The following is a 27276-nucleotide window of genomic DNA, read 5'->3' on the forward strand; positions in this document are numbered from 1 at the left end:
TCCCTCCCACAGGCATTGTCTTAGAATTGCAAACAAGCACTTTGTTTTTACAATATGACATAAAAAGATCATATATAAGCAAGTGTTCAACTGAATAAGATGTTTTAATGCAGCCAGAATATTTTATTGTTGGAATCTGATTTTGGCAAGGGCTGATAAGTTTTTTGCATCTCAGGCCTGCTTTCAATTGAGAACCATTGTGCTTGTTCTGCTAGTATTGGAATATTTCACATTTTAACATTACAATCATATAGCTTAACAGATAAAAAGGATACAAAAAGCTTTGCTTCCTAATAGGTGCCCCAGCAAGGAGGCTAAAGATATTTGATGTATTCTGTGGCTTCTTTAATAATCTCCCATTTTTTGTAAGGAGGAATGATGTTTCTCCCCACCATCATTACGCCTTCCCTAGCACTCCACAGTCATGGAGATTCAGTCATTTTTCAGGCTGAGAAAGGATGCATATGCGAATGCTCTATCTTCTTTCAAAGTATTTTTAGCCGTAAAGCTGCTGTGCCAAAGGTGGACCCTTCTCTTGGGGAAAATATTTTAAGTGCTTTGGGAAAGGAAGGCACTTCAGACTCTGAAACCTTCTCACAGAGTCAACTGATGTACTGAGATAGGCTCCTATGTGATAGTGAAACCCCATGTTTGAGACTCATTCTTTTTTCCAGTTCCTGCTGGCCCTCTTGGCCAAGCTGCCCTCACACGTAGCATTCACACACTGTGGACATCAACCAGGCATTGAAACTCAATTTTTGTAATATATGGAGAATTAAAATGGATTGCTCAGTGAATTCTGCTTCCCACACTGTCTCCTAATTTTAGTCTTGACCCACAGACTATTTCAATCACTAAACTCGTTCATGGGACTGAGCTCCCATTCATGAAATTTAGATCCTCAGTGTTAAGACCTACAAATGATGCCTATTGATGAAGGAGAAGGGAAGGGCATAGCTTCCTGCATCTCTCACCATCACTTCTGTGTTTGCACAGAGATGCCTCTGCAAGAAAGCCAAACCTGACTGCCTCAGTGCATGGGCCTAGCATATGAACCCCCTTAGCTCTGCATTTTTTGAAGGAGATCCCCAGCCAGCACACAGTAGGTCCAGGGATGGATGTGTCCAGGGTGAGTGTAGAGTAAGGAAGGTCTGACACTGCACAACAGACATTGACCAGCACGTGCAATGCAGATTTGCTTTATATAGGGCTTCAGTAGCTTTTAAGCAATGCCATAATACCTTCTTGTGCTTCACAGACCAGCTATGTTTCATTTACTGTGCCCACAGGTCTTATAGACTGCTAAGGGTGTCTAAGCCTTACATACCCCTGAAAACTGTAATTTATTGCTGCTAACTATATAACAAAAAAACTTCATTATTTTATTATAGCAAAATAAAGACAATGCAATAATTGCTGGGAGTGATAAGAAATACACAGACATTTAGAGGTACAACACATTAATTAGCATTAGACTGCAAGGTTGTACTTGTAGGCTACACATTGATTTATAAATTAAAATGTACTGGTTATACTTTCTGGTAATAGTTAGGATACAGGCCTTGCTCCTCATCCTCTCTGAAAATATTTTACGGAAGCAAGAAAGTGCTTTCTATAGTAAACGAATCAATTTTGATAAATGCCTGCCACGAACAGCTTCAATAAAGCCAAGGAGATTAAAGGATAATGAGTAAAATTATGCATGTGCTATTCCTCATGTAAACCTATTGAATGTAATAGAGACATAAAAGCAGTAAATGAAGATATACTTTTTCTCTAAAGAGATATTTATAGACTACTATGCAAAATATCAGAGGGTACTTTTGGTTGGCTAGATTTATGCCTGGAATTTTATTGCAAAACAGAATTCAAAATCAAAAATGTGCAGAATTTCTGCACTGTATGTCCATAGTTATATATCTATCCATAGCCCCTTACACCAAAATCAAATGCTTAATAAGTTTAGTCCTTATGAATTAGAAGTTTAAATCAAAGTAAGCATAACTTTGTTCCATTTGGAGCTGATCAGTGTTTCTTAAAAATATGACTTTCCTTGAGCACAAGAATAAACACACTGCTCTACTTAATCAGAACTGAATATTCTCAGCTCTGATGTAGTTCATCTAAAAAAAAGAAATGTTTCCTAATCTTTTTATTCTTCTTTATCTTTCCATTGTATTGGAGAGGCATTACTAAACTTCATCTTTACTGCCCCTGTGAGGGAAAGGATTAAGTTGAATTTGACAGAGAAGAAAGTGAAGTGAAAAAGTATTCTGTGTTGAGCTATATGCACAGAATATTTAAATGATGAATTCCCAGGTTTAGCTCACTTGGTTATCATCATGCCATGAAGACAATTGGGGTTTAGATGGTGCCTCTGGCAGCGTTACTCCCAGATCCTTGCCTGGTGTGACAGAGGATTCGGTTCATCAAACCAGATGTAAAAGAGAAGAGATATTTCAAGACTTACCAGTGACCCTTGAATTCTCTGGGATGACTTCCTCTCCCTTGACAGAGCTCTAGATCATTAGCAGCTTGTCTCACTTTTTGCTGGGGGTGTTGTACCTGTGAAAAACTCTAGGTCTCATTGTAGAGCAAAGCTGAGTTTGTCAGTTAAATGATTTTACAGTTCAGTGAAATTTTTGTTTTCGAAAAACATACTGAACGGTTGTTGTTGAACTTGGCACACAGAGATTAGCCCTGAGGAGCCTCTTGCTTCCCATCACTTACTGGCAAGGAACAAAAATAGTACAGAGTGAACAACCCTTTGTGGGAAAGGTGAGGCCAAAACTAGCTAGGGATCCACAAATCTTTTTAAAAAACAGAGTTCAAAACACTGTTTTTCATATTCCTGCCTTGGAGAAGTCTTGGCACTATTATTTACAAGGAGGCATCATTAGATTTAGAAACAATGGAAGGCAGTTTTCCAAATGTTTGTGTTATGAAGATGGAATAACATTTTATGAATTTCCACAGCTGCCCCCAAAAAACCTATTTCATTTTTGTGGTTGCTCAAGATATAGTACAGGAGAGAAATTTAGTCAAGGTGTATCTGGGATTTTTTTAGTTACAACTTAACACCCTCTTTGAACCCTCAAATCGGGAAGGAAGTGGGTTGTTTTTTGCTTGCTTTGCACGAGAATGAGAGAGATTTCCATAAGAGTAAAACCATAGGTAGTTCAGTTAACGAATTATGAGATCACTCAGGACGGATCCAGATGTTTCACATCCAAAAGTTGTCTGCCAGCCTGTGTGAAGAGATTTTGTAGTCCAACCCCAGGCTATATTCAAAAGACAGGGACAGAGAATATTCCTGTGAGTATTGAGCTGTTGTGCTCAGAGTTGCAAGATGTGCGTTTGCAAGCTGAGTCTTACTTTATGAAAAGAAAAATACATCCATATTTTTAAAAAGGCATTTCAGTGTCTGGTGTCCAAAGATTTCAAGACTGTAATTATAGTTTTGAAATCTAAGTGCATTACTAAAAGCATTGCTCCATTTGGTGCATTAACTAACATTCTCAACACAAACACTTAAATGTGTATGCACACACACACAGAATATAGCTGTAGATCAGAAAATATAAAATAATAGCTAGTGTTATCGAGGTGTATATATTGACATGTATATGTGTACACACATACACACAAATCTGCACATTGCTCATCTGTAGTATAAAATAGGTATTACTCAGTTTTGGAGGCTAACTTTTTGAAAGTATGAACTAACCCTAAAGGAAAATTTGATTTTTTAAAATGTCATTTTTTCTAAGAAATTTATTTTAGTGTCTCTTGTTTTTCAATAAGACAGCATTTTGACTTTACACATCTTGTTGGTTTGGACAAAACTTATTTTTAAAATATATAGGCTTTGTTTTGATAGAAGAAACTTTTTTCATCAAAGTTCACAAACATATACTGCAAAATGAAAATATACTTAACTCATAGGTTCTTATTTTTTCTCAAAAAAAATATTTTTAATTTACTTTAGTTCCTTTTTTTTATATATACTGGACGAACTGGACTTAAAGAGTTGCACTGATCAATTGCTTATGTAGTACCTCCCAGTGCTAGAAGAAACTTTCCAGTGGTACCCATCATTTACAGGGCCTCATGCGGTCTGTGGGATTCCTGCCCTGACTCGAGATATCATTAAAACTATGAAATGTTTAATCAAATTTATTTCTATCATCCCAACTTGTTTCAAAATGCCCTTGTGATTACTTCTGTCTTACTTCTTTCACATCTAGTTATAAACAACGTCAACAAATGTTTAAAAGTCTCAGTTTCAATTTATGTAATTTAAGCTGCTGTTCCATAAAGTGGAAGAGTATGTAATGTTTATTCTTTCATATTAAAAGGAAATAAATCATAAAGGCAGCATGATGGGGCAGCGGAGAGGTGCTTCTTTGTTCAAACTTTTCAGTTTCCTGAGCCTTTCCAAATTTTCTCAGTGAATATAGCAGGAAAAACTTGATATTTTGTGTCAAAATCTGTGTAGAGATGATATCTCTACTTCCTCTCAATCCTTCATTCTTGTAAAATGTTCTTTTTACAGTTATGATTCACAATAGAATTTCAAGACCTCTGGCTGTGTAACTGTGGTAACTGTAATTTCAAAATGGCAAATTAATCTCAAATGGGGTAACTTGGAAGCACTGAGCTTCCTTGCTCAATTGGGCCTTCAAGAAGTCTTCAAATTTGCAGAAGGCCTCTGGGATTTCAGAATACTTTTGTAGGATAATGTCTAGGCAGACTTGGAGGACTTACAGGGCTCTATTTTTCTGAGCATCTCTTGTTCCAGCTAAACACCACTGAGGATACCTAGCAGTAGAGACCTGACAGTTCCAGAGACTTACCTCATCTTTCTTTCTTACCCCCGTGACGTTGTGGGTCTTGGTAATCCATCTGGGGACATTTTAGTTTCCAGTATTGTCTGTTTTAAAATATATTAGGTATCTGATATATCTGGGAAGTTCTACAAGGCATGAATGAATTGAGTATCTGTCATAAATAAAATATCCATTTGTCTGGAATATAAGTCTCAAATCTAATCAGCTGACACCCAAAGCAGTAGCATCAGCAGATAAGGAAACTGACTCTAAATCCTATCTCAGTACCAGGGTCCTTGAGAGTCTTCAAAACCAAGGTTAGAACCTCCCATATCTAAAGCAATGAAAGTGCTCAAAAGGAATATGCTTATAGATTTTCTGCCCAGAGCTGAAGACTTGGATTTCCCAAAATTTGAGCAGGACACCTGACAGGGTTGTCCAGAAAAAAGGGAATCTCCAGGGATTGCTGAAGGGATGCTTCATGTTTTGGCTTCATTAAAAGCTCACTGAATTTGGAGTTCTGTGAACCAACACTTTTCAAATGAAGCTCTGCTTCACTGAAGAGTTTCCAATTGCTCTTTCATTAACCTGCATGAGGAGCAGACATCAAGACTGGGATTCATCTGACCAAATGTAGACATCCGTAGTGCACAGCCTACATCTGAGACAGTCTCTAGAATTGATTTTCTCTCTCCATTGACTAAAAGTGCAACCTAGGGTGAGTAGTGCAGATGGAGCTGTTTGCATCGCAAACAACTAAAAGTAGGTAAGAGAAATCTCATCATTAACTGCATTGCTGCATGACCTATCTACTGAATTTGTTATGTATTAGCTGTTGAAAAGAAGAATTAGGACTTAATGGAAGAAATCTTCCCCACTATGATTAAGCTCAGCTTCTCTGGAGTACCATGGAGTCCAACTTCTCTTGAGTATGCACTTAGATGGTTTGACAGGCAAGAAAGACTAAACTATCAGCTTTCTAGTATGGTCAACAAAAATGTAGGATTTCCACTTTTCAGTAATTGTTTGATTAAAAAGAAAAAAATCCTCTGATGCAACAAACCTAAAAACTCTCTTGAACCAGAAGAAAAAAAAAAAAGAGACCTAGCAGTATTAAGATATCAAAGTGTACTCTGAGAACTTCAAATTCCCAGATGATTTTGGCGTTACTGATAGTGTGGTTTAATTGTTTCTCATTTATGATTATCAGTTTTACAACAACCTGTAGTTCCTGTCTTCCACAGGAATTCTGTAATAGGTCAGTATTTGTCTGTTAATGTCAACTTCTGCAATTATATTTTCATTTTCTGAAGCCCAGGAAGTGCTGAGAACAACAATCTGGCTTTTGATGTAGAAACCAGATCAAATGCAGAAGCATTAGTCATCATTTATCTTTTAGTGTGTACATAATTCTATTATATTTTAGTTGGTACTGTCAAAGTATATGATGCTGAGCAACATTACAGAGAACAGCCCTGCTGTGTTGTGTCAGTCCTTGTCTTTGGCAGTTTTTGAATCATGGGAATATTTCAGCAGAAGAATTTCCTGAAGTTACTGTTTTCCCTTAATTATTTGTATTATTAATCACCCCCTCTATTTTTGCTCTATTTTTAAAGCATATTTTAATGGAACGCTTAACTGTGACGAATGAGAAAACAGTTTAATTCTGTTAATGTGTATAGGGATCTCTCCAAGGTCTTCTTACTTTCTAAGGGACGGAAATTTTCTATCAGGGCAACATTCTGCTTTCTGAGCCAAAGTCATGTTCAAAATATCAACATCCTGGTGCTAAATATGCAATATTAAATATGCAATAAACAAAAATAAATAAAAATAAAATTAAATAAGATAGAACTGTCTCTGACACTTAGGGGCCATTAGCAGTCTTTGGCCCTGGGCTTCCCCTGAGCCACGTCTCTGGGTGCTGTGACATAACGCTTATTTTGGATGTCATTCTGTGATTTGAGAAGGGGTAGTTCAGGGTAGTGTTTGAAACATGATGAGTGTACTGCAGCCCACAGAATGGGTATTTTTAATGGTGCAGCAAAAGATCATATTTGCAGGTTCATACCCTGCTCATTGAAGGCTGAGGGAGGGAATCAGATCTGCTCTAGTCTTGTCCATACTGTGTGTTGGTAATGATCGGCCCTTTGAAGAGGAGATGATTAATTCTTGCATGCAAGGCTAAAACTGTCATGCATTTAGGAGCCTGCTAAGTGGTCCTGCAAAGGGGTGTTCCCTTCATGATGGTACTTAGGCAGTTTAACAACAACAGTGGAAACTGTGTTACTGCATATTGACTCCTGTCATGCAATCATATTCCAGTCTTTCCCAGCTTTGAATCATCACACTTGATTGTAGCTAGAAAACAATCATTTTTTTTCCTCTTAAAAGTGCTATATTTTGTGAATTGGTTTGATCTGATTTAAAGGTAGAGTTGCAATCAGCCTAATATGTGGACATCAGAATGGGTTTTTCCCACTTTCTGCTTGATGTGTTCCCACCGTGCTCCTTTTACAGAATTTGTTTCTCCCACTTTACAGGCAGCTGAAAAATCACATGTCCATTTGGCTGAAAATGAACCCTACTAAAACATAATGTGCTGGAACAGCTGTATGATTTCGATACTCCTGAAGCTCATAATTACTGATGCTAACATATAAGAGCAAGGTGGAAATGTGTCTGAGATCTGCAGGGGCAAGCTAGTAAGGAAGGGAACCTTTCATTTCCAAAGAAGCCAGGACTCAAGCCAAAACCACTACAAAATGAAACTGTATTCCTCCCATTTTACCTATCCCTCTTCCCCTGCAAACATTATCTGGCACAAATGAAAATACACAAGAAATTTCCTTTTATGAATTACATCTGAGATTACATCCAAGCTTTCTATGCTGTCAATTAGAAGATGATTAGGTGATACCGTTACATTTCAAGGCTAAGCCCAGCACAGAGCAGTATAGAACTATATAAGCCCTTGTATGAAATCTGAGATAACTAAGTGATGAAAAGTCATGTTGAATTGTATTTCAGCATTCATAGGTGAGGAGTGGTCTCTTTTGCCATAAATGTTGCATCTTTTTTTGAGTACAAAGAAAGAATTTCTTTTAAAAAATAACTGAAAAATGTGAAATTGCCATTGGCATTGCTAACTAAAAAACTCTGTATGTGTGTATGTATATACACAGAAACACAGAATGTATCTAAATGTTCCCTTGCTGTTTGTGCATTTTAACATTCCATATTATATAATAATGTGATATGGCCTGTTCGGAGAGATCTTAATGTTTATAGCATAAAAAGAGTCTCCACACAATTGTCTCAGGAGCTGCTGAACTGAGCTCATGCCAGACAACTTGCAGCATTTGCAATTGAGGCTGGATATTCCTGTGTCACTTTCTGTCCAGAGCAATATGTGTTCTGCACACTTGAAGAGAGGTTTCGTTCCTCTAGGTCCCAAGGGAAAGAAACAATCAAAAATATTTTGCTGAAGACTCTGGTTTTTCTTATGAGAAAGGAGACTTTAGCTTGATATTGACGATAACAATAGAAATCCTCATCCTGATAGTGTTATTTCGAGTTGAAACAAATTGATGAGTTGGCTTGGTTCCTGCAGTCATGAAGGTTCCATCTTGAATTACACCAGAGCAGAAATCCAAGGGCAGATTTGGCAGTACTGATTGATTGGTTTAGAGACCCTTTTTGTGCTTTTTAGGATGTCAAAGAAAAACAGATGGAAGGAAGCCAAACAAATAGCCGCTATACATGCAGAATAGGTTTTACCTGGACTGACAAGTTAGCTTGGAAATATGAATGGGAAAATAAGTTTTCACTTAAGTGCATTTTGGACCACTCATCTATCTTTCCTTTACAGTTAATTTAAGAAACTAAAACAATTGTGAGATAATGTCTAGGATAGTTATAGACTTTTTTGGTTAATATTCATGCTTAATGAATTATGTTCTATTTACAGGTTTTATCTGGGGTGAAATTAAACAGATGTGGGATGGTGGACTTCAGGACTACATTCATGATTGGTGGAATCTCATGGACTTTGTAATGAACTCCTTATACTTAGCAACAATCTCTTTGAAAATTGTTGCATTTTCAAAGGTAATTTATTTTCAGATAAGTATTAAACATAACTGAGATTATGCTTCTTTAAACTTATTTTTATATTTTATGCTTCTGAGGCATACTAGTGCAGATATATAGAAATATGATGTGATTATGGATTCCTCTGCATCTACATATAGAAGCTAAACCAGGACAAATGTACACTGCGAACTGGGATTATATCTTTTTCTGTGTAGCTTCAGGCAATAGTTTGTTATCTGATCCTGAATAATCAGCATATTATCATGTTCTTGCTAGTATTTAGTGTGCAGAAAGTTATATTTTGTTTTAGTCTTTGCCTGTTTCTTAGTGAGAAGTTATTACTACTGAGACAATTTCACCCAACATGCATAACTTAACGATATGGATATGTTTATTCTCTCACGGTTTTAATGGACTTTTTATGAAAAGCTTTATATTTCCACTGTTTGAAACCTCTTCCAGCAAAACACTACTTCTTGGCAAAGCCATGGAACATATTACACTTTGTATGTATTTAACATGAATCCATAATATCATAGAAATCCCCTGCGAAAATGAAATATTTGTGTCACAAAATGGTCCCAAATGTAAGGAAAGCACATCTGAAAGGATATGAAAGCATTTCTTAGCATCTGTAATGGAGGTCTCATCACATCCACGTAAAAATAACAAGCTCATTTTTACTGGCCATTTTTATCAGTGTAGTGTTTCCCTGCTACCCCACGTACACAGAATGAGATTCTTTGCCAAGGTCCTTTCGGCTTGGAAGAGAAGAGGAAGCAGCCATCAAGTAGCTGGTTACAGCTCCCTGGTCTCAAACCACAGCTGCTTAGGATGTAGCATAAACTTACAGCAACACAAATACCTAATTTATCCCACCATTTGCTGGCTATTCATGAGGATATACTGATGTAAACTTTCTCAGCAACAGAAGTTTGGAGCTGCTTGCCTGAAACAGCGGGAGGCTCAAAAGTGTGGGGAGATCTGCCATCTAAAGCTGGTGAAGCACCTTTTTACCCACAAGGATATTTTACTGTACAGGGGCTGGAAAACAAATAGTCTTGTAGCCATGTAACAAAACAATTAAAAAAGGATCCGTCCAAAGCATTGGAGACATCTTAGAATAATATTAATTAGAAGGCATTATAATCCCTTCGTCTCCCAGGCAGCTTCTGCTTACAGTAATCAGATTCCAAGCATGCATATCTAGGATATGCATATCCATATCTAGGATATGCATGCTTCCATTACTCTCCAAATTAGTGCTTGCATCACACTCATAATCAACGTGATTCATAAAGCACTATTTTTGGTTTTGCAGATATTATCACTTTACTACATGTGCAATGATGCACCCAAATATCTTTTTGCTCTTCCGTAAAATTGCCTTCATTCTGGTAAATAATTGAACCTCGGCACATAAGAGAAAGATGCATTGAAAAGAGTAATGCAAGCATAACTTATTATTGAGATACATTTATTTCACCTGCCTACAAGAGAGCTCCCCATGTGTATGCCAGATAAGGCTGAGAGGATTCCAAATACAATCAGTACCTTGTGATACTTAACTTTCATTTTTGTTTGCCAAACCTTGCACAACAGGTTTTTCTAAAATGCATGCTTTCTTTGCTTAGCAAATCACACCTAGCACCTCAGATCTTAAATGCTTTCTACCTGCTGTGAGTCAGTGAAGCAGCTAAAACTACTGTTCAAGAAGCCATTTTAACCAATGCCCTTGAATAAAACGATGAGTCCCTCACACAATCCACCTGTGTGACAAATGTTCACAGAGTAAAAACTATCAAAGCTTTCTGACAGATAGCAGTTACGCAGATAGATATTATATTATTTACAGCAGCTGGTGGGCCAATACAAATTACACAGAAAAGTACAATTTCTGAATGAGGGGACTATGACAATAACTGAAAGTTATTTACTTCCGGCCCAGTATTCAAATCAGATCGGTGCATCTCACATATTTCAAAGAGCTATTTTCCTGCATATGTGAATATGCAAAGTCTTTTTAAATTATCTGATGTATCCACTGAAAATGCTCTCTTTATGATAAATAGCATGACCGTAATCAGTGCCCTGTACCATGTTTTATTTGACTACAAGATAAAGCAATTGCAATTTTAAGCAACATGTCTGTTTTGGTGGAAGGTTATAAATACAAATAATTGTGCTTTCAAATAAGTGGCTATTTTTATGTTTTTGAAGGATAATATGTTTTATACTGATGTATCAAATAGGATGCAATATCAGCTTACATGGAGACCCTACTGGTTTTATTTATTTGTTAAACCTGAGCACAGGACCCAGTGTTGTTTGTTTCCAACTCTGCTAAAGATTGTGTACAAGTTTGCTTTACTGATTATCAGCCATTGACATGAAATCCTCTCTGATTCATACACAATCCATGATGTAGTGTGGAAAAAAATTCCAATTCAAGGCAGGAACTCCAAAAAGTAACTAAAAATCGGACGTCATCAAACTCCATATTTATTGTCCTAATGACAATAAATGTCAGATCTGCTCTGCCTAGTAGTAAATAAGATGAAATTTCTCTTCTGCCACCAATTCTGCAGAAGCTGACATCCTCTTATCCCTTTGCAGTACAAACTGATTTTGATTGTAGTTTTATCAGATTCACAGATCCAACATTCATTTATATATGAGATATATATGTATGTAATATATATTATTATGTTTATAAATTACGTCTTTGCTGCTGCACCCCCCTGCATTTCCTACTGCTGCTCTGAAATGCAGCATAGTGAAAAGATTGGGGCATACATTTTAAAATGGCAAGAGTTCACATTCACATATGATCTTTCAGAAGAGGATTTAAAGGTGTTTTTCAAAAGTGAATAAAATTATTTAACCTTTTCTCACCATCAGAAAAAAAAAAAGGCTTATATTTGGCCAAGGTTAGACAGTGTTAAACATTCAGGAGGCCCAATTTACATTTCCATTTGATCTCTCTTGGTCATCTACAATTCATGGCTTTTTGTCTTAATGAGACAGCAATGATCACCGAACTATTTTCTCACAAATGTCTTAGATAATAGATTTGCATTGCATTATAAGCATCAGGAATTGTTATCATTTATTCCTAGGGTGACATCACACATTCATCAGACATTTGCTTTGAAGCTATACTGTTTAAATGCTGCTTAATTCATTTTTTGCTCTTCTTAATTTTCCGTCAATGTTTGTATTCATTATTTTATTCTATTTTTCTTCAACTAACCAGATGATGATATAATGATAGGTATATTATTTGCTGTCTTCTCTCTGCTAGAATATTTCCCAGTTCATTTCTGAATCTACTTCTCAGACTTTTACCTTTCTCACTATTTTCAACTTGTTATTTCTAGTTTCTTAAATTGCATCTCTTCAAAACTAAATACTAAAAAAAAGGCAAAAAATGCTCATTCTTCACTTTTGTTCATAAGACTTTTTGCATTGTATCTGCATGTAGATAGGAGTAAGATATAAGTAAGGCAGAATCATAAGCTGAAATAACAGAAATATGCCTCTGATTTTCCTTTCACAGAGAATAGGGCATTTGATCTTTTTTTGTTTGGGAAATAAGGCAATTATAACTGGAGGTGTTTTAATTAGTCAGAGGGGGTTCTGATGACTGTTAAGATGTTTTGACAGCACTTTGAAATAGGTTATTTGTGAGGGAAGGCTATGTTGTTGACACTGAAGATTTTGATGGGAATGTTTGAAGGCCACTATGACCCTTAAAATGCACTTTAAAATGACTTTAAATGGAAAGGGGCTGATTTTTATCTATGGAAGTTAATATAACATAAACCTACACATTGTACTAAATGAATATGAATATGAATGAAATTAGAACAAAAAAAAAGCAGGAAAACTGTTTTGCAATTCTTTTTTATGTAGCTATCCTGTACCACCAGACAAAAATGTGAGTTATAAAATTACAAAAGACTGATAAGAAAGACTGGCTTTGTAAAAGCTTTCCTAATATTAATAAAGAATGCCAATTTCTCATCTTAAGTTCAGCTGCAATAAATTCATGTCTTTTGCAATAACTGGAGTGTTTTTATAATGGATTAAGACCTCTCAAAGAACCTGAGATAGTTCTAGCATGGAGCAATGAAAAGGTAGGAGGAATCAATCCATGGATCTTATTTTTCCTCTTTCTCTAATATTCAAATTTCTCAACAAGCAGTGATTTCATTTATTTTAATTACTTCTAGATTTCGACATCTTCTTCATCATTTTTGAACTCTTTTTTTTTCTTTTAAACCTCTGAAGTATTGATACCAGTCATCTCATCATAATTAGCTTGTTGCCCAATCCATATTCACTTGCATTTCAGATCAGAATATCAAAGACACAGTCTTTTCTTCCCTTCACTGGGCTTCTCAACCTTATCATTTTTTTTCTGATTTTGTTTAGAAAAAGTTGGATAGGATTCATCTTGTCAACCAACTTCCTAGATATCTGAGTAGTCCTCCTCTACCTCAACTCAGTATATAATGAAGGAAGATAAGGAGCAACTCATATGACTTATTTTGGATATTTGCTTTTGTATTACTCTGGAAATGCCCATTTCTCTCTGCTAACTATAAATGGAGTTGACAGAGAGCCTGGAGAGCAATTCTCTGCACCTGATGATTTGCATCTTTTCCTTGCTCCTTTACTGCATCATAACTATCCTTGATCATTGTAGTTTTATGTTTTCCTCATGAAAGCTTTTACTTATTTTTTTTTCTAATCTGCTACTACTCACACCTTTTCCTAAAATAAGACTGCATTTTTAAGCTTTTGAAGAACTACATATTTTCCTATTTTCAGCTGTCTTCTTAAAATCTTGTTTCATTGTATATTTTCACAGAATCACAGAGAATCACAGAATGGTTAAGGTTGGAAGGGACCTCTAGAGATCATCTAGTCCAACCCCCCTGCTCCAGCAGGGACACCTAGAGCACGTGGTACAGGACTGCATCCAAGTGAGTTTGGAAGATCTCCAGAGAAGGAGACTCCACAACCTCTCTGGGCAGCCTGTTCCAGGGCTCTGTCACCCTCACAGGAAAGAAGTTCTTCCTCACATGGAGGTGGAACTTCCTGTGTTTCAACTTGCACCCATTACCCTTTGTCCTGTCACTGGCAACCACAGAGAAGAGCCCCATTCTCCCCATATCCTCCCCTCAAATCCTTATACATATTGATCAGATCTCCTCTCAGTCTTCTCTTCTCTAAGCTAAACAGGCCCAGCTCACTTAGTCTTTCCTCATAAGACAGATGCTCCAGTCCCTTAATCATGTTTGTTGCTCTACGCTGCACCCTCTCTAGAAGCTCCACATTCCTCGTTTACTGGGGAGCCCAGAAATTTTCCCTTGTGTTCTTTTGTCTAATCTAAACATGCACTGTAATGTGCAATCCTAATCTTTCTTTACACTGGCAATTGTGCCTAGTTACTTAATAGGTATAAGTTTTCATATACCAGGATTGTAAAGTGCTATCAGAATTCACGGTAACATGCTATATAGTAATATTGAAATAAATACAGAGAAGAATGCTGAGGAATTCACACCTCTCTCTTCTCAGGAGATCTTGTAAATTTTTCCTCTTCATTTTCTTCTTGCTTTTGTCCAGTCTTAAATGCTCTGGAAACTCAATTCTGTTTTCTCCTGGATATTACCTCATCACCAGTCTTGAATTAATCAGAATGGAGCTGAAGGGCAATAGCAGATGAGGCAGAATAGCATCTCTCTTGGAGCTAAAATGTCAAATGCAATAAGATGTGGTTTTACAACATGGTCAGTAGCGGAAAGCATACTCTAATAGGCAAAGTATTGACCTATGACTCCATCTGGACCAGGTTTAATTCCCTCTTCTATAGAGAAGGAATGCCCCGGTGCCTGAAACACAAATCAGAGTGATTCTTAACTCAATAGTGGGCTATTTTTTTCCAGATTTGCAGTTCCTACCCGAAAATCCACCAAACTGTCGGATGTTGTGGATTCTTTTGTATCAGTAAATAAAGCTGATGATTGATCCAGGGCACTAGTACTCTCTCACCTAAGCCACCAGTTAGAGCAACCCTGGCATGGTGTGATCTGGTGCCACCTGCCTCTACTCCAGACCATCCTCTGTCCTAACAACCTGAAAGCACACAGCCTTCTTTGGAGGATAAGTGTGGCATGGAATTACTGTGGTGGGCTGTGCTCTTTCATTTGGCCTCTGTGATAGGCCTCTTTTTACTGAGGGCACAGACTGTGATGGCTCTGAAGGCTGCATCTGGGTGGCCCAGAGTCAGTGAAGATGCACTCTTTTCTATGTACTTCATATTATATTATTCCATAGTTTTAGAGTGCTCCAAAGCACAGATTGATAGCATTCCTCTGATATGTTCTGTAAAACAGATTAATGAGACCCAATAAATAATAATGAGCCTGCAACAGTAGTTAAGCCTTAGTTCAAAGTAATATCTTTCATCTTCAAGAAATCTGTTGGTAGAGCTGGAACAGTAAAGCATCATAGTTCCAGGGATCAGACTGTTTGATAATGAGATGAATAAGCAGTTTGCCATGGTTCATTAATAAGTATCTTTTTCATCATTGGTCCAGTGTTGGCAATTAAGAAATATATATTTATTCCTTGATAAAATGGTTTCTTTCAGCATGCCAAAGTTTTTGCTGGCTTCCATTCATCACTGGCTTCTCTGTATTGTTTGTCTCTCAAGAAATAATTTAACTGATTTTGCAGCTGAAAAAAATCTATACTTCTAAAAATCAGGATGTTCAAAACTGATTGCTTTTATTATCTGTCAGAATGGCTATACATGCTTCCATTATAGTAAAAATCATAACCAAATGCAAAACACAGTCAAAATAATGAGAAAGCATAAGACATTAAAGGAATGATAAGTATAAAGGTACCAGCCATTTTTGCTTTTCCTAGCATAAAAAGCTCTGCTGAAGACATTCTGCCTCCCCAAAGAGGTTTATTTTTATTGTGCAAATGAATTGAATGGCTCATGCACTTGTTTGTGCATAAAAGTAGAGGAATAATTTTCTGCCTTCTGCTTGTTTTCAGTATAGCGGGTTGGTTCCACGAGAGAGCTGGGACATGTGGCATCCAACACTGGTGGCTGAGGCACTGTTTGCAATTGCAAACATCTTTAGCTCCCTACGCTTGATCTCATTATTCACTGCAAATTCTCACCTGGGACCTCTGCAAATATCTCTAGGAAGAATGTTGCTGGACATTTTGAAGTTTCTCTTCATATACTGCCTTGTGCTGCTAGCTTTTGCAAATGGGTTGAACCAGCTGTACTTTTACTATGAGACAAATGAACCTGACAGCTGCAAAGGAATACGATGTGATAAGCAGAATAATGCATTTTCAACGTAAGTAGCTAATTTATTTCTCCCATATGTTTCTCAGTTAGATGCTGTCCTTAGGGAAGAGACTGTCTTTTTTTTTTTTTCTCTCTCTCTATTGGCATCCTGACACTCCCAAGAGCTACCATATTACAAAAAGTATGTATTGATGTTATATCAGTTGTTGATAATGCTTACTCTACACCACGGTACACCACAGCAAAGTCTGTACAATTGCATATATTTCAAAAATAAAAAATAAAACAAAGAGGAGGGGGAGACAATGTGAGATTAAAGAATACAGGCTTAACATTAAAAAAAAATCACCAACTTAAAGTTCCCTTGTCCAGGCAGCTGTTATTATGTGTTTCTTCTGTGTTTACTTGTGGACATTAAATAAGGCTGATGGTCTAAAACATGGAGAACTCTTGTACACCCAACAAACTGAGGCAGGAAAAACAAATTTATCCAGGCTTCTGCATATTGTATTTTTGTTTCTGTTTTAAAGTTTATTTTTCCTTCCAGCTCAAAAAAGAAAAAAACAACCTTCATTAAGTCTGTTCTGTAATGCATTTTAGTGCCTATCAAATGAACACTAATTTTCTAAATGATCTTTCAACTTCCAACCTGAACTGAATTATTAAAATATATACTTGTTATTTGTTACCTTCTATGAACCAGATCTAGGCTGCTTTTAAAATGCAGTTGTTATCCAATATAGTTGTTATCCTTTTCAATGAAAATGACTCCCAATATACAGTAGAAATTGTATAAGTTGTCAATACCAAACGCTTATGAGAATGCCTCAAACTTTTTAAACTCCTGTTGAAACAATCATTGAGCTACATTAAAGGCTTTCTTTTACCCCTTAAAAGCCCAAGCAAAGGATAAAAAACAGACAGATGTCCAAAAAAGACAGATGTCCAAAACATGATCTAAAACTGTATTTATCCCCTAAAAGCTTCAGTAGAATCATCCTTGTGCTCAAACCCTTAGATACAGGTTATAGACTGTAAATATAGAGGCTCAGATTTGAAACATTTAGTCAATGTTTACCTAGATAGCTATGTCCATATATATTGCCTATATTGTGAGGAATATCACCCATTGCAATTAATTGAAGGACTTTGTATGGGGGGAAACTGACAAGCTGGAATTTGTACTCCAGATATGTATTTTTATTACACAGACATTCCTTTTGTTTTTTGTTTTTCAGATTATTTGAAACACTGCAGTCATTATTCTGGTCTATATTTGGACTCATCAATCTGTATGTGACCAATGTGAAAGCAAGGCATGAATTTACTGAATTTGTTGGGGCTACTATGTTTGGTACCTATAATGTAATCTCTCTGGTTGTTCTACTCAACATGCTAATAGCCATGATGAATAACTCTTATCAGCTCATTGCTGTAAGTTGTTCCTTATCCTTCAGTCATTTTCAGTATACACCTGTTTCTACTTCTTGATTTTCTAGTAATAAATCTCTTTTAGATATAGAACCTAGGGGCAAGTTCTGTGATATGTTTTGATTCTTTTACATTTTGGGGGGAAAAATGAAGAAACCAGATCACAGCTGGATTTGTCCAGATGTGAATTTTCCAATAATTCTGAATGATGAAAAGGTAGACCTGATGTAGAAGCCATCTTCCGAGTAAAGAAGCATGCCTTGGAGCTGTTCGCAAGTGACAGAGATGGTAGCATTCCCCATGTTGCTCAGTATAGGGGCCATCTTGAGAAACCAAATTTGCCTCAGACAGTGCTGTCCCTACTATAATTTTAATAATTTATATAAATAAACCTTTAAAAGGCTGTTGTTTTTTTTTGCAGACTACACCTTAAATCCGTCAGTCTAATGTTCTGTTGGCATTCTTACATTGCATGAAAATACAATGAATGAATAGAAATTGGATGCCCAGCTGGGCAGTTTTGGGACTCCCTGCTATTTCAGACTAATTTAACTGAGTCCTCTTGCCTTAATCCTTCATAGATTTTAACTTTAAAGGAAAATTTGATGAAATATTGATAAAAGGCTGAGATACTCAAATCAGCTATCATCTATAGAGTACTACATTACTCTCTGCCACCTCCTCCCATTCCCTTTATTTTTTTTAATTACAATTTCTTTTAAAAATGCTACACTCCTGTGTTGGAGAATAGTTACTGAAGCTGCTGTGTGAATAGTAGCTGTTTGAATTTCATATAATTTCCTGATAACTGGGTTTGCAAAAGAGCACCAATTTCAGATTTGATGATGACTCATCCACAAGCCAGACAAAAGGTCATGACTTCTCACTCAGCCACCCTGTTTTCTTGTTTTATGAAAACTACATTTTTATCAGTTATCGCCTTACTTACTTTATTTCTCAACTTTCTATTAATGATATTAACAGGATTAAACACTGAATCTTCATATTATAACTTAAAAACGATCAAGCAGAAAACAAACACATGAAAGAAAGACTCACATTAATATGATTTTTTTTTCATGAAGAAATTATGAAATTTTCCACAAAAGAAATTTTAACAACATGTATATACTATGGTCATTGACTGGTACACTAAATCATGACAGACTAATATTCAAAATCCACACTGCAGGTTGAATAGTTTTCTTACTAGAGCTTCTAATTTACTGATTACCATATGTCTAACTAAATAGTAAAAGCTAAAGCTGGATCAGTAGTTTAAGTTCTTGAACACCATGTTTTTGTCCAAATCGTGCTAGGATTTAATAATCTTTTTAGCCATGGTCTTGAGTATTCATTTTTAACCTGTTAAAAATTACACATTATATAATATCCAAAGGAAAGAAAATTTAAATTAGGGAAAAAATGAAAACAAAACAAAACAAACAAACAAAATGCCTTTTCCAAATACATAACTCTGAAATAGGAGAAAATGAAGGTACTCAACTCATCATTTTAAATAGTCTCCTGATTTGTGAGATAACCAATCTGTGAATTTATGGGTCTAGCAACTACTGAGATAATGTATAAGACTTGAAGACTTACTGAAGTTCCTGTGCAGCAGAGTAATTAGACTGATCTATGTAGAATGATGGTGAGCTGGTATTATAACAAAACAGCTCTATCAGAAATGTAGCTTTTTTTCTGCTTGTAATTATCTTTTGTTGTCTGAGAGACTTTAAATTATTTAAAAAGCCCTTATTAGGAAAAGAGTTTGAAAGGGAGTGTATACTGTGCACATACACTATCCATAGGCTCCTTTTGCTGCAGTAAAGCTACTTAAACATTGCTTTGTGTTAAAGATTTTTCTGTCACAGAAAAGATGATGGTAATCTAACAAGAAAATTCATTAGTGCTTCAGGTTAGTTCTAATTTTAGACTACCAGACTTTTGTGAGATTTTTTTCACTGACAATCACAGCACTATGTGAGCTGCTGTCTTGTGTGCAGGATCATGCAGACATTGAGTGGAAGTTTGCTCGAACAAAACTCTGGATGAGTTACTTTGAAGAAGGAGGGACTCTGCCTACTCCTTTCAATGTCATACCAAGCCCAAAATCCCTCTGGTATCTGATCAAATGGTTATGGAAACATCTGTGTAAGAAAAAAATAAGAAGAAAACCTGAAAGTTTTGGAACTATAGGGGTAAGTTCAGTGCATTATTTAATATGTAGTCCTCCTCCTTTCAATATAGATATTTCTCCTCAAATGTACAGAGTTGGGAAGCCTGTCCAATGGTCAAATAATGTAAATATGAGTTACATTATGATTTTGTCAGAGAACAATAGGTTTTATTTTATATATGTACTTATATATATTTATTCTATATATGTGTGTGTATGTGTATATATTATATAAAGCCTATATTACATATATATAATAAAACATATTAAAACATATATAACAAAATATAATAAAATATCTATTTTATATGTGTATGTATGTGTATATATGTGTATGTATATATAAAATAAAACCTATTGTTCCCTGCTAGAATTGTATTCATGTCAATGTATTGACTAAAGAAAAAGCATAATCAGACTTCGGTGTAATGGTAACAGGAAAACATGGTTGTGCCTCATATACAGATAAATCTAGAAAGATTAAAAGCAATACAAATATCAGAGATCAAATAGATCAGATAGAAAAGCATTGAGAGTATGAGACTCTCATAGGTGGGTAAAAAGGGAGGAGAAATTCCTTATGCTATTTAGCCCTTATGTGGTTTAATCTGGTAGCAACTCATTTCAAAGTGGATAAGATGCGATTACTGTGTAAGGATAAGGTTACTCTATAGATCTTTAATTCTTCTCTGCATTTTCTTCACAGTGTCTTAGGAAGTGAACTGAAATGCGCACTCTCCCTACTTCTTTTTCTGTCATATCCTGTCATTCAGTTTAATCACAAGATATACCTAGATGTTACCTATACCTAGGTAAATACAAGTTTACAGAGATATACAGACAAAAGAGAAAATGTGACATATACAACTAATTCATATTTCCTAAGCTAATGAATTGCTTTTGACCTCCTTATGGAAAGCTCCTAACTATACTTATGCCAGTATCCTGATCTTGATGGGCAATATTTACACAGAAAAAGGAAAATATGCTTGAGCTATCTTGTCATACTTGTAGATAGGAAAGAAAGAGACAGAAAAGGAATCTTAAAAGCATGAGCATTAAAACCAAACAAACAGACAAACAAAAACTAACAATAGAATGCAGGAAAGAAAAACTGAGAAAAATCTGAAAATTGATATTAGAAAGCAATCAAGATAGAAATATATTGATTCATATGGAAATAAAAAATGAAATAGCTGAATTGAGAAAAAATGATGATAAAATATCACAGTGTAACCTAGGAAGGGAAAAAAAGAAGTGCAGAGTAAAACTAAAAGAAAAATAGTGAGATTTTGTTAGAAGGAGAAATAAATCAGGACAGGGATGTACTTACATGTGTGGGAGAATGGGCAATGCTCCTAGGCATTTGTTAAGCATTTGGTAGGGATGATTAGAGAGTGTAAACTGATAGAATGGTATTAAAATTAATGGAATGATGCCAGTTTATAGCAGCTGAGGATCTAGAATGAGTTAACATAATAGCCCTGTTTAACTGGGACAGATCGAAAGTACCCTTCAGCATCCCAAAGAAAAGCTTCAGGACAATGTTCTGTTTTAGACGTTTTATCCAAGACATGAGATTTTTTCCTTTGTTTTCCTCTCCAACCACAGCTCTGGGAGTGAACTCATTTCTAGCTCTGCAGAAGGAAAGAGAGAGACAGGGTCCTCTGTACTGAACTACCTGTGGGGTTCATAAAGACCAGCAACTTTTTCCTGAGGCTACCTCCTCCTGAGGGGTGTAAATACCAGGAATCAGCAGCTTGGGTTTTGGAAAGCTGCTGCAACAAAGGGTCAAAGGCAGAAAGTCTATAGATAGAACTGGTTGGGAATTTTTCCACATAACATTTTCTTTCTTTTTTTAAATAAAAAATACAGAAATTCCTCAAAACCAAAACTTTTCATACATGTGTACCTCTTTCAAAGAAGCTTTTGTTGAAAAGGATTTTTCAGCTTCAGAATGGGATTTGTGATCAGAGGGAATAGGAAAATATGCTAAGAATAGCAAATAGCTTGGGCTATGGGAGATCCAGGTTTATTTCCATTCTCCGGTGAATATTTAATTATTTATACCAAGCATAACAGCTCTGACAGGAGAGATTTCCCATATCAAAACAGCTAAGACTCCGTTGAGGAAAGGTGCTCTCATGGGAGAGCAGAAGAGAAGGAGCTGAACCTGGATTCCCCACACAAAGAGAAACTGGCTCAATGAATGAGGCTGCTGTTTAGTGAACTATTTGAGAGCAGAGGACATGGAGGAAGTAGAGATGTAGGATATTTTTAAATTTGTATACCATAAACCTCAAAATATTTTGATCAATGAGAAAAAAATGCCAATCCAAAAGTTCTGTGAGACAATACAGCCATATTCCTTCCTCACTTTCATTACAGAATAACTATTTAGCGCTAAGTATATATTCTGAAGTCTGCTCAGCAACTGAACCATTATGGCAACAATAATTCCAGCTACCTTGAAAGTGAATGGCTGTGGCTGTCCAGACTCAGTCTATACACCTGGGCACAGAATCATAGAATCATAGAATGCCTAAGGTTGGAAGGGACCTTTGGAGATCATCTAGTCCAACCCCCCTGCACACGCGGGCACCTAGAGCATGTAGCACAGGATTTTGTCCAAGCAGGTTTTGAGGATCTCCAGAGAAGGAGACTCCACAACCTCTTGGCAACCTGTTCCAGTGCTCTGTCACCCTCACTGTCAAGAAATTTTTCCTTAAATTCCTGTGGAACTTTTGGTGCTTCAGGTTGTGGCTGTTTCCTCTTGTCCTGTCGCTGGCCATCATTGAAAAGAGAATGGCCCCATTCTCCTCACTCCCTCGCTGGAGGTCTTTATATACACTGATTAGATACCCTCTCAGCCTTCTCTTCTCCAGGCTGAACAGGCCCAGCTCCCTCAGTCTTTCCTCATAGGGCAGATGTTCCAGGCCCCTGATCATCCTTGTAGCCCTACTCTGGACTCTCTCCAGTAGATCCACATCCCAAAGACCAAGTAGATCCACATCTCATCCACATGTCATAAAACTAGTGAGTTCTTCAGCTAATTCCTCACATTAGGGCCATTAGGGCTTCTTGAACTAGGAACATTCTGAGATTTCTAGGCCCGATTATACCCAAGCTCCAATATGGGGTAAGACGTATGTATATTCTATGTACTCTGATTTCCACATATGAAAAATCTGTCCATATCTGCCACTTGACAGCCTTTAATCCCTCCAGCAGTCATGTCTATGCATAGTTTGGATAGATGTAGTCAGATGCTCCTATCTGGATTTTCCCCAACTGAGCTTAAGTCACTGGAGAAATGATGGGCACACCATAGTGATCCGGGTCTTTCCCATAGGAGCACATTGTGTTTTCTCATTTTGAAAAGTTATTTTCATCACTCAGTCTTAGGTTCCTGAAACTTTGTTAATTATCTGTATAAAATATATGAGAAATTAGATTTAGAACCTTTAGCCCTTCCAGCTAAAGGGAAATGAAAACTTTTCTCTAACTTTTGCTCAAAAGATCTTGGTTGACCGCTCTCTGACTCTCCAGTAATAACTCAGGCCTCAGAGCTGCAAGATGTGATTTGGTTAGACCTATCTCTCTCCATTAAGTCCTACAGTATGAATTCCAATACCTTCCTCACGCCCTATGTTGTGACTAAAAGCTTTAGACTCCATTTCAGTCTTTCTTACATTGGCTAAATGTGTGACGCCCTGTTTATGAGATACAACTCCAATCTCAAAACATTTTATTCTTAACATCTACATGCTTAGAGAAAAAACTCTAATCAGCAGTAATCTACAGCGGTGCTTTCCAGCTGAAAAAGCAACAGTGGTTTTCCAAGTGTTGAGTCAGCGCTAAAGGACAGATAACAGACGATAGGCAGAGTGCATCTTGCTTGTTATAGCGAGCATTTTTCAAGGATCAGGCATGATCTCTGGTTAAAAAAAATAGCACCAAAAAGCCAGAAATCGTGAACTAGAAATGACTGAAGAGCACAGCAAATATGCTACCCAACAATCCACTGAAAAAGAAAGAAAAAAAGAAAAAAAAAACTTGAAAGGATATTATTTGCATGTAGAACTGGTAAAGAAAGAATTCAGGGCCAGGATGATTTATAGCAGACATGCCAATAGAAGGATTTTTGTGGCTCATGCAAAGAAGAAAAATGTCAGTAGAGATAACTATAGCAGGATTGCTTGGGAGGACCATCTACAGTGCTGTCAGAGGAAAGAACAGTGTCTGCAGGGAAGTGAGGTGCCTCTGAAGAGAGCTGATTAATTGCATTCTTCTTGAATGTCAGTTTTCCATTTCTGGTATCCTTTGGTGTGTGGAGACAGGCAAAGCAGTGGGGTGGTGGAGTGAAGGGTGTCTTTCTCAAGTGATAGGACCTTTCTCCACAGCAAGAGGCTGACGGATGCTGATTGGAGCTCTTCTAGCCACAGGCTGCTGACAACATAGGAAGGCCAGGATATTCCCATGTAATTTACTAGCATTTCAATTCTTTTATTAACTAAAAAGAGATCAGATTTCAGCACTTTTTTTTTTTGTCATTTTGACATATCCCAGGTATGCAACATTCTCTTTAGCTATTATCACAAAGTATCTCCTACACTTAAAACTCTGAAGTAACAGCGCGTGCTGCGCTTTCAGCTATATATAGTAGCTCTGTTAACTTTGTCAGCTCACCTTTGCAAAAGCCAGATTAGTAATGAAGGTCTATTGGCTAAAGTTTTCTTCACTATCGAATGTCTTTGGTGCGTTAAGACTACTCCCCTTGGCCGTCTGAAATCTATTCCTGTTTCCAAAAGGAAGAGATATTTAAAAAAAAAAAAAAAAATCTCAAATCTGATGTGGAATAAATTGCACTATTTTCCTCAAATTGCCCTCCATTTTGTGTCTGATCAGTCAGAGTGGGTGTTTTTTACCCATAATTGTAAGTATTTCAGAAGAGACAATGGGAAAGATTTGCTGGGCATATTTTGAGTATTTTCTTGTCCGGCTGAAGCTTAAATAAACAATTACCTCTCTTATAGCTGCCCATTTTTAATGCCATTTTCCCAGTACCCTATATGGTAATGATTATGATTTGTCATAGAAAATATTCTTTTCTCTTAATTTTTTTTTTCTCCGAGGGGAAAATGATGCAACCCCTAAGTCAACAGAGTTATTTTACATTTTCTCTGTAATATGTATGAAATTATTGAAAATTAAAGGGAAAAAAACTCTCCTTTCACCTGGAATGGAAAACAATAACGTGGAGCCTGCTTATTGTGTAGCCAAGGACTGAACGATTGGAAGACCTTGTTCAGAAAACAGATGAGTTCTTACCTTTTCCTGGGATGTTTCCATTCATTGAGGGACATATGCCATGACTTCAGACAGCATTACATTTTATGGATCGTTACCATTAAATTTTTGAGGTCAAATACAGAAGTTAAATTGGAACACCTCACCTTTTAAGATGTATTTTTTGCATACACAGTAAGACACTTTTTGCATACACAGTAACACAAATTTTGAATACACAGCAAGAAAAGGAATTTTTCACTGATAATTTTTGAAAGCTAAACACTTTTTTTTTTCCAAACAGTACACATTGCTAGCAATGACATAAACAGGAAGACTAAAGCCATTATCACAACTACTAGAAGTATTGTTAAAGCTTCCTAAATGAGATTAGTGCCCCCTTTTGATAAGTAAAGTACCTCCATTTAATTTCATTATCCAATAAAACTTTGTCACTATGAGATGTGTTTTCCTCTATTATTATTTTATGTGCACAACTACATTTTATTCCTTATATTTAGACAGTTTTCAACACTTCTTTATGCACATAGCACTGTGATTATTTGAAATAAATTGGAAGCATTTACAATTTTGAGAGCATCCAAAAATGGAAACATATCTACTACAGGCAGGTAGAGAAAAACTGTGTAACTAAGAACTAAGGATGATATGAGAAGAACTAAGAATAATATGAGTGTTAATTCTATTTTCTTTACAGTGAGTAGCTTAATTTCCAACCATGTTTAAGGAAGGCTTCAATCTGCTTTGAGAAGGAAGGGAAAGGAAATTATAAACTGGAGATTGAATCTGAACATTTAAATAGGAGATAGAGAAATGATGGGAAGTTTGATGGCCTACATTCATGTATATTTTCCTGTGTGGTGTGTACGTGTTTCTCTATGCACATACACCATTCTTTTTCATCTTCTCCACCCTGTTCCACAAAACTAGAGGAAACAGCTGGAAACTGAAGCATCAAAAGTTCCACAGGAACTTAAAGAAAATTTCTTAACAGTGAGGGTGACAGGTTGCCCAGAGAGGTTGTAGAGTCTCCTTCTCTGGAGATCCTCCAAACCCGCTTGGATGCCACCCTGTGCCACGTGCTCTAGGTGTCCCTGCGTGTGCAGGGGGGTTGGACTAGATGATCTCTAGAGGTCCCTTCCAACCTCAACCATCCTGTGAGTCTGTGTGTGATTCTCAGTGTTCTGAGTTGAAAACGCATGTAAGCGCAGGGCAACTGTTCTGGATACTACTACACAGATAAATTGGCTTGCATAGTCATCCTAAATCCCAGTTTTGACATTTAACCCTAAAAGCCTCTTTTTCTGGAAGTTTTACATTTGATTTTTTTAAAAAAAAGGCAGTAAATCAGATTTAGCTTCCTGCTATGAGCACGGAATTTAAATCTATCCATTTATTTTACATTTCACTGAAAAGTAAACCAGAGTAGACAGCCACTGCAGAAAGTATTCTGCAGGATAAGAATCAGCATTTGTTTTATTTATTGGAAAAATTGGCTTTACCTGAAGTGTATCTCAGTTACATTTTAGAGTGTTTTTCCCTTTACCTGGGAGTCAGATCTGTTATTGCATGCGCTAGTATTCCTCAGATTCACCTGTTATTCTTGCAGCAGGAACAAAACATCTCCATCATGTGGCCGGCTGTGAAACATCTGAAAATTAAAAATGGTTAATGAGTGGGTGGAGGGAAGGCCACTGTCTTCCTGGTGCTAACTTGCCCTCTCTGGATATGTGGGGGTGGGCAGGCACTCCCTCTCTCCCCCTGTAAAACACAATGGATTTTCATTGTTTCTTTGAGTGAGTGACGTAAGATGCAGCAACATGATCTGGAAAAACAGTGAAAATCAGATACTTAGTCAGATGAAGCAATTCTGCACAGTATCTGTTCAGAGCAAATAGGAAATATTGGCTTTTCTCTTCACTTTTTCCAAGCCTAAATGTACAGCTACCTCATTCCTGAAATGAATTACAAACAAGAAATCAACCATAAAGTGGAAAACAAATCCAAGTATAGGAAAATTGTTAATTGTAAGTAAATTGCCCATGAATTTCAAGAGAAAGATAAAAAATACCATACTGAGCCTG

General features: G+C 36.6%; 1 protein-coding gene across 1 annotated transcript in view; it reads left to right on the forward strand.

Annotated features, from left to right (window-relative positions):
* TRPC4 (transient receptor potential cation channel subfamily C member 4) overlaps positions 1 to 27276 on the forward strand; it is a 142576-nt gene that overhangs the window by 109258 nt on the left and 6042 nt on the right. The window contains exons 5-8 of the mRNA XM_088522219.1: positions 8800 to 8939; positions 16005 to 16318; positions 17508 to 17703; positions 19710 to 19904. Coding sequence (XP_088378345.1) covers positions 8800 to 8939; positions 16005 to 16318; positions 17508 to 17703; positions 19710 to 19904 — 845 coding nt within the window. The remainder of the gene's footprint in view (positions 1 to 8799; positions 8940 to 16004; positions 16319 to 17507; positions 17704 to 19709; positions 19905 to 27276) is intronic.

Source organism: Tinamus guttatus, unplaced genomic scaffold (assembly GCF_059628265.1).
Source record: "Tinamus guttatus ecotype Peru unplaced genomic scaffold, ASM5962826v1 Tinamus_guttatus_pri_ptg000150l, whole genome shotgun sequence".
Classification (NCBI taxonomy): domain Eukaryota; kingdom Metazoa; phylum Chordata; class Aves; order Tinamiformes; family Tinamidae; genus Tinamus; species Tinamus guttatus.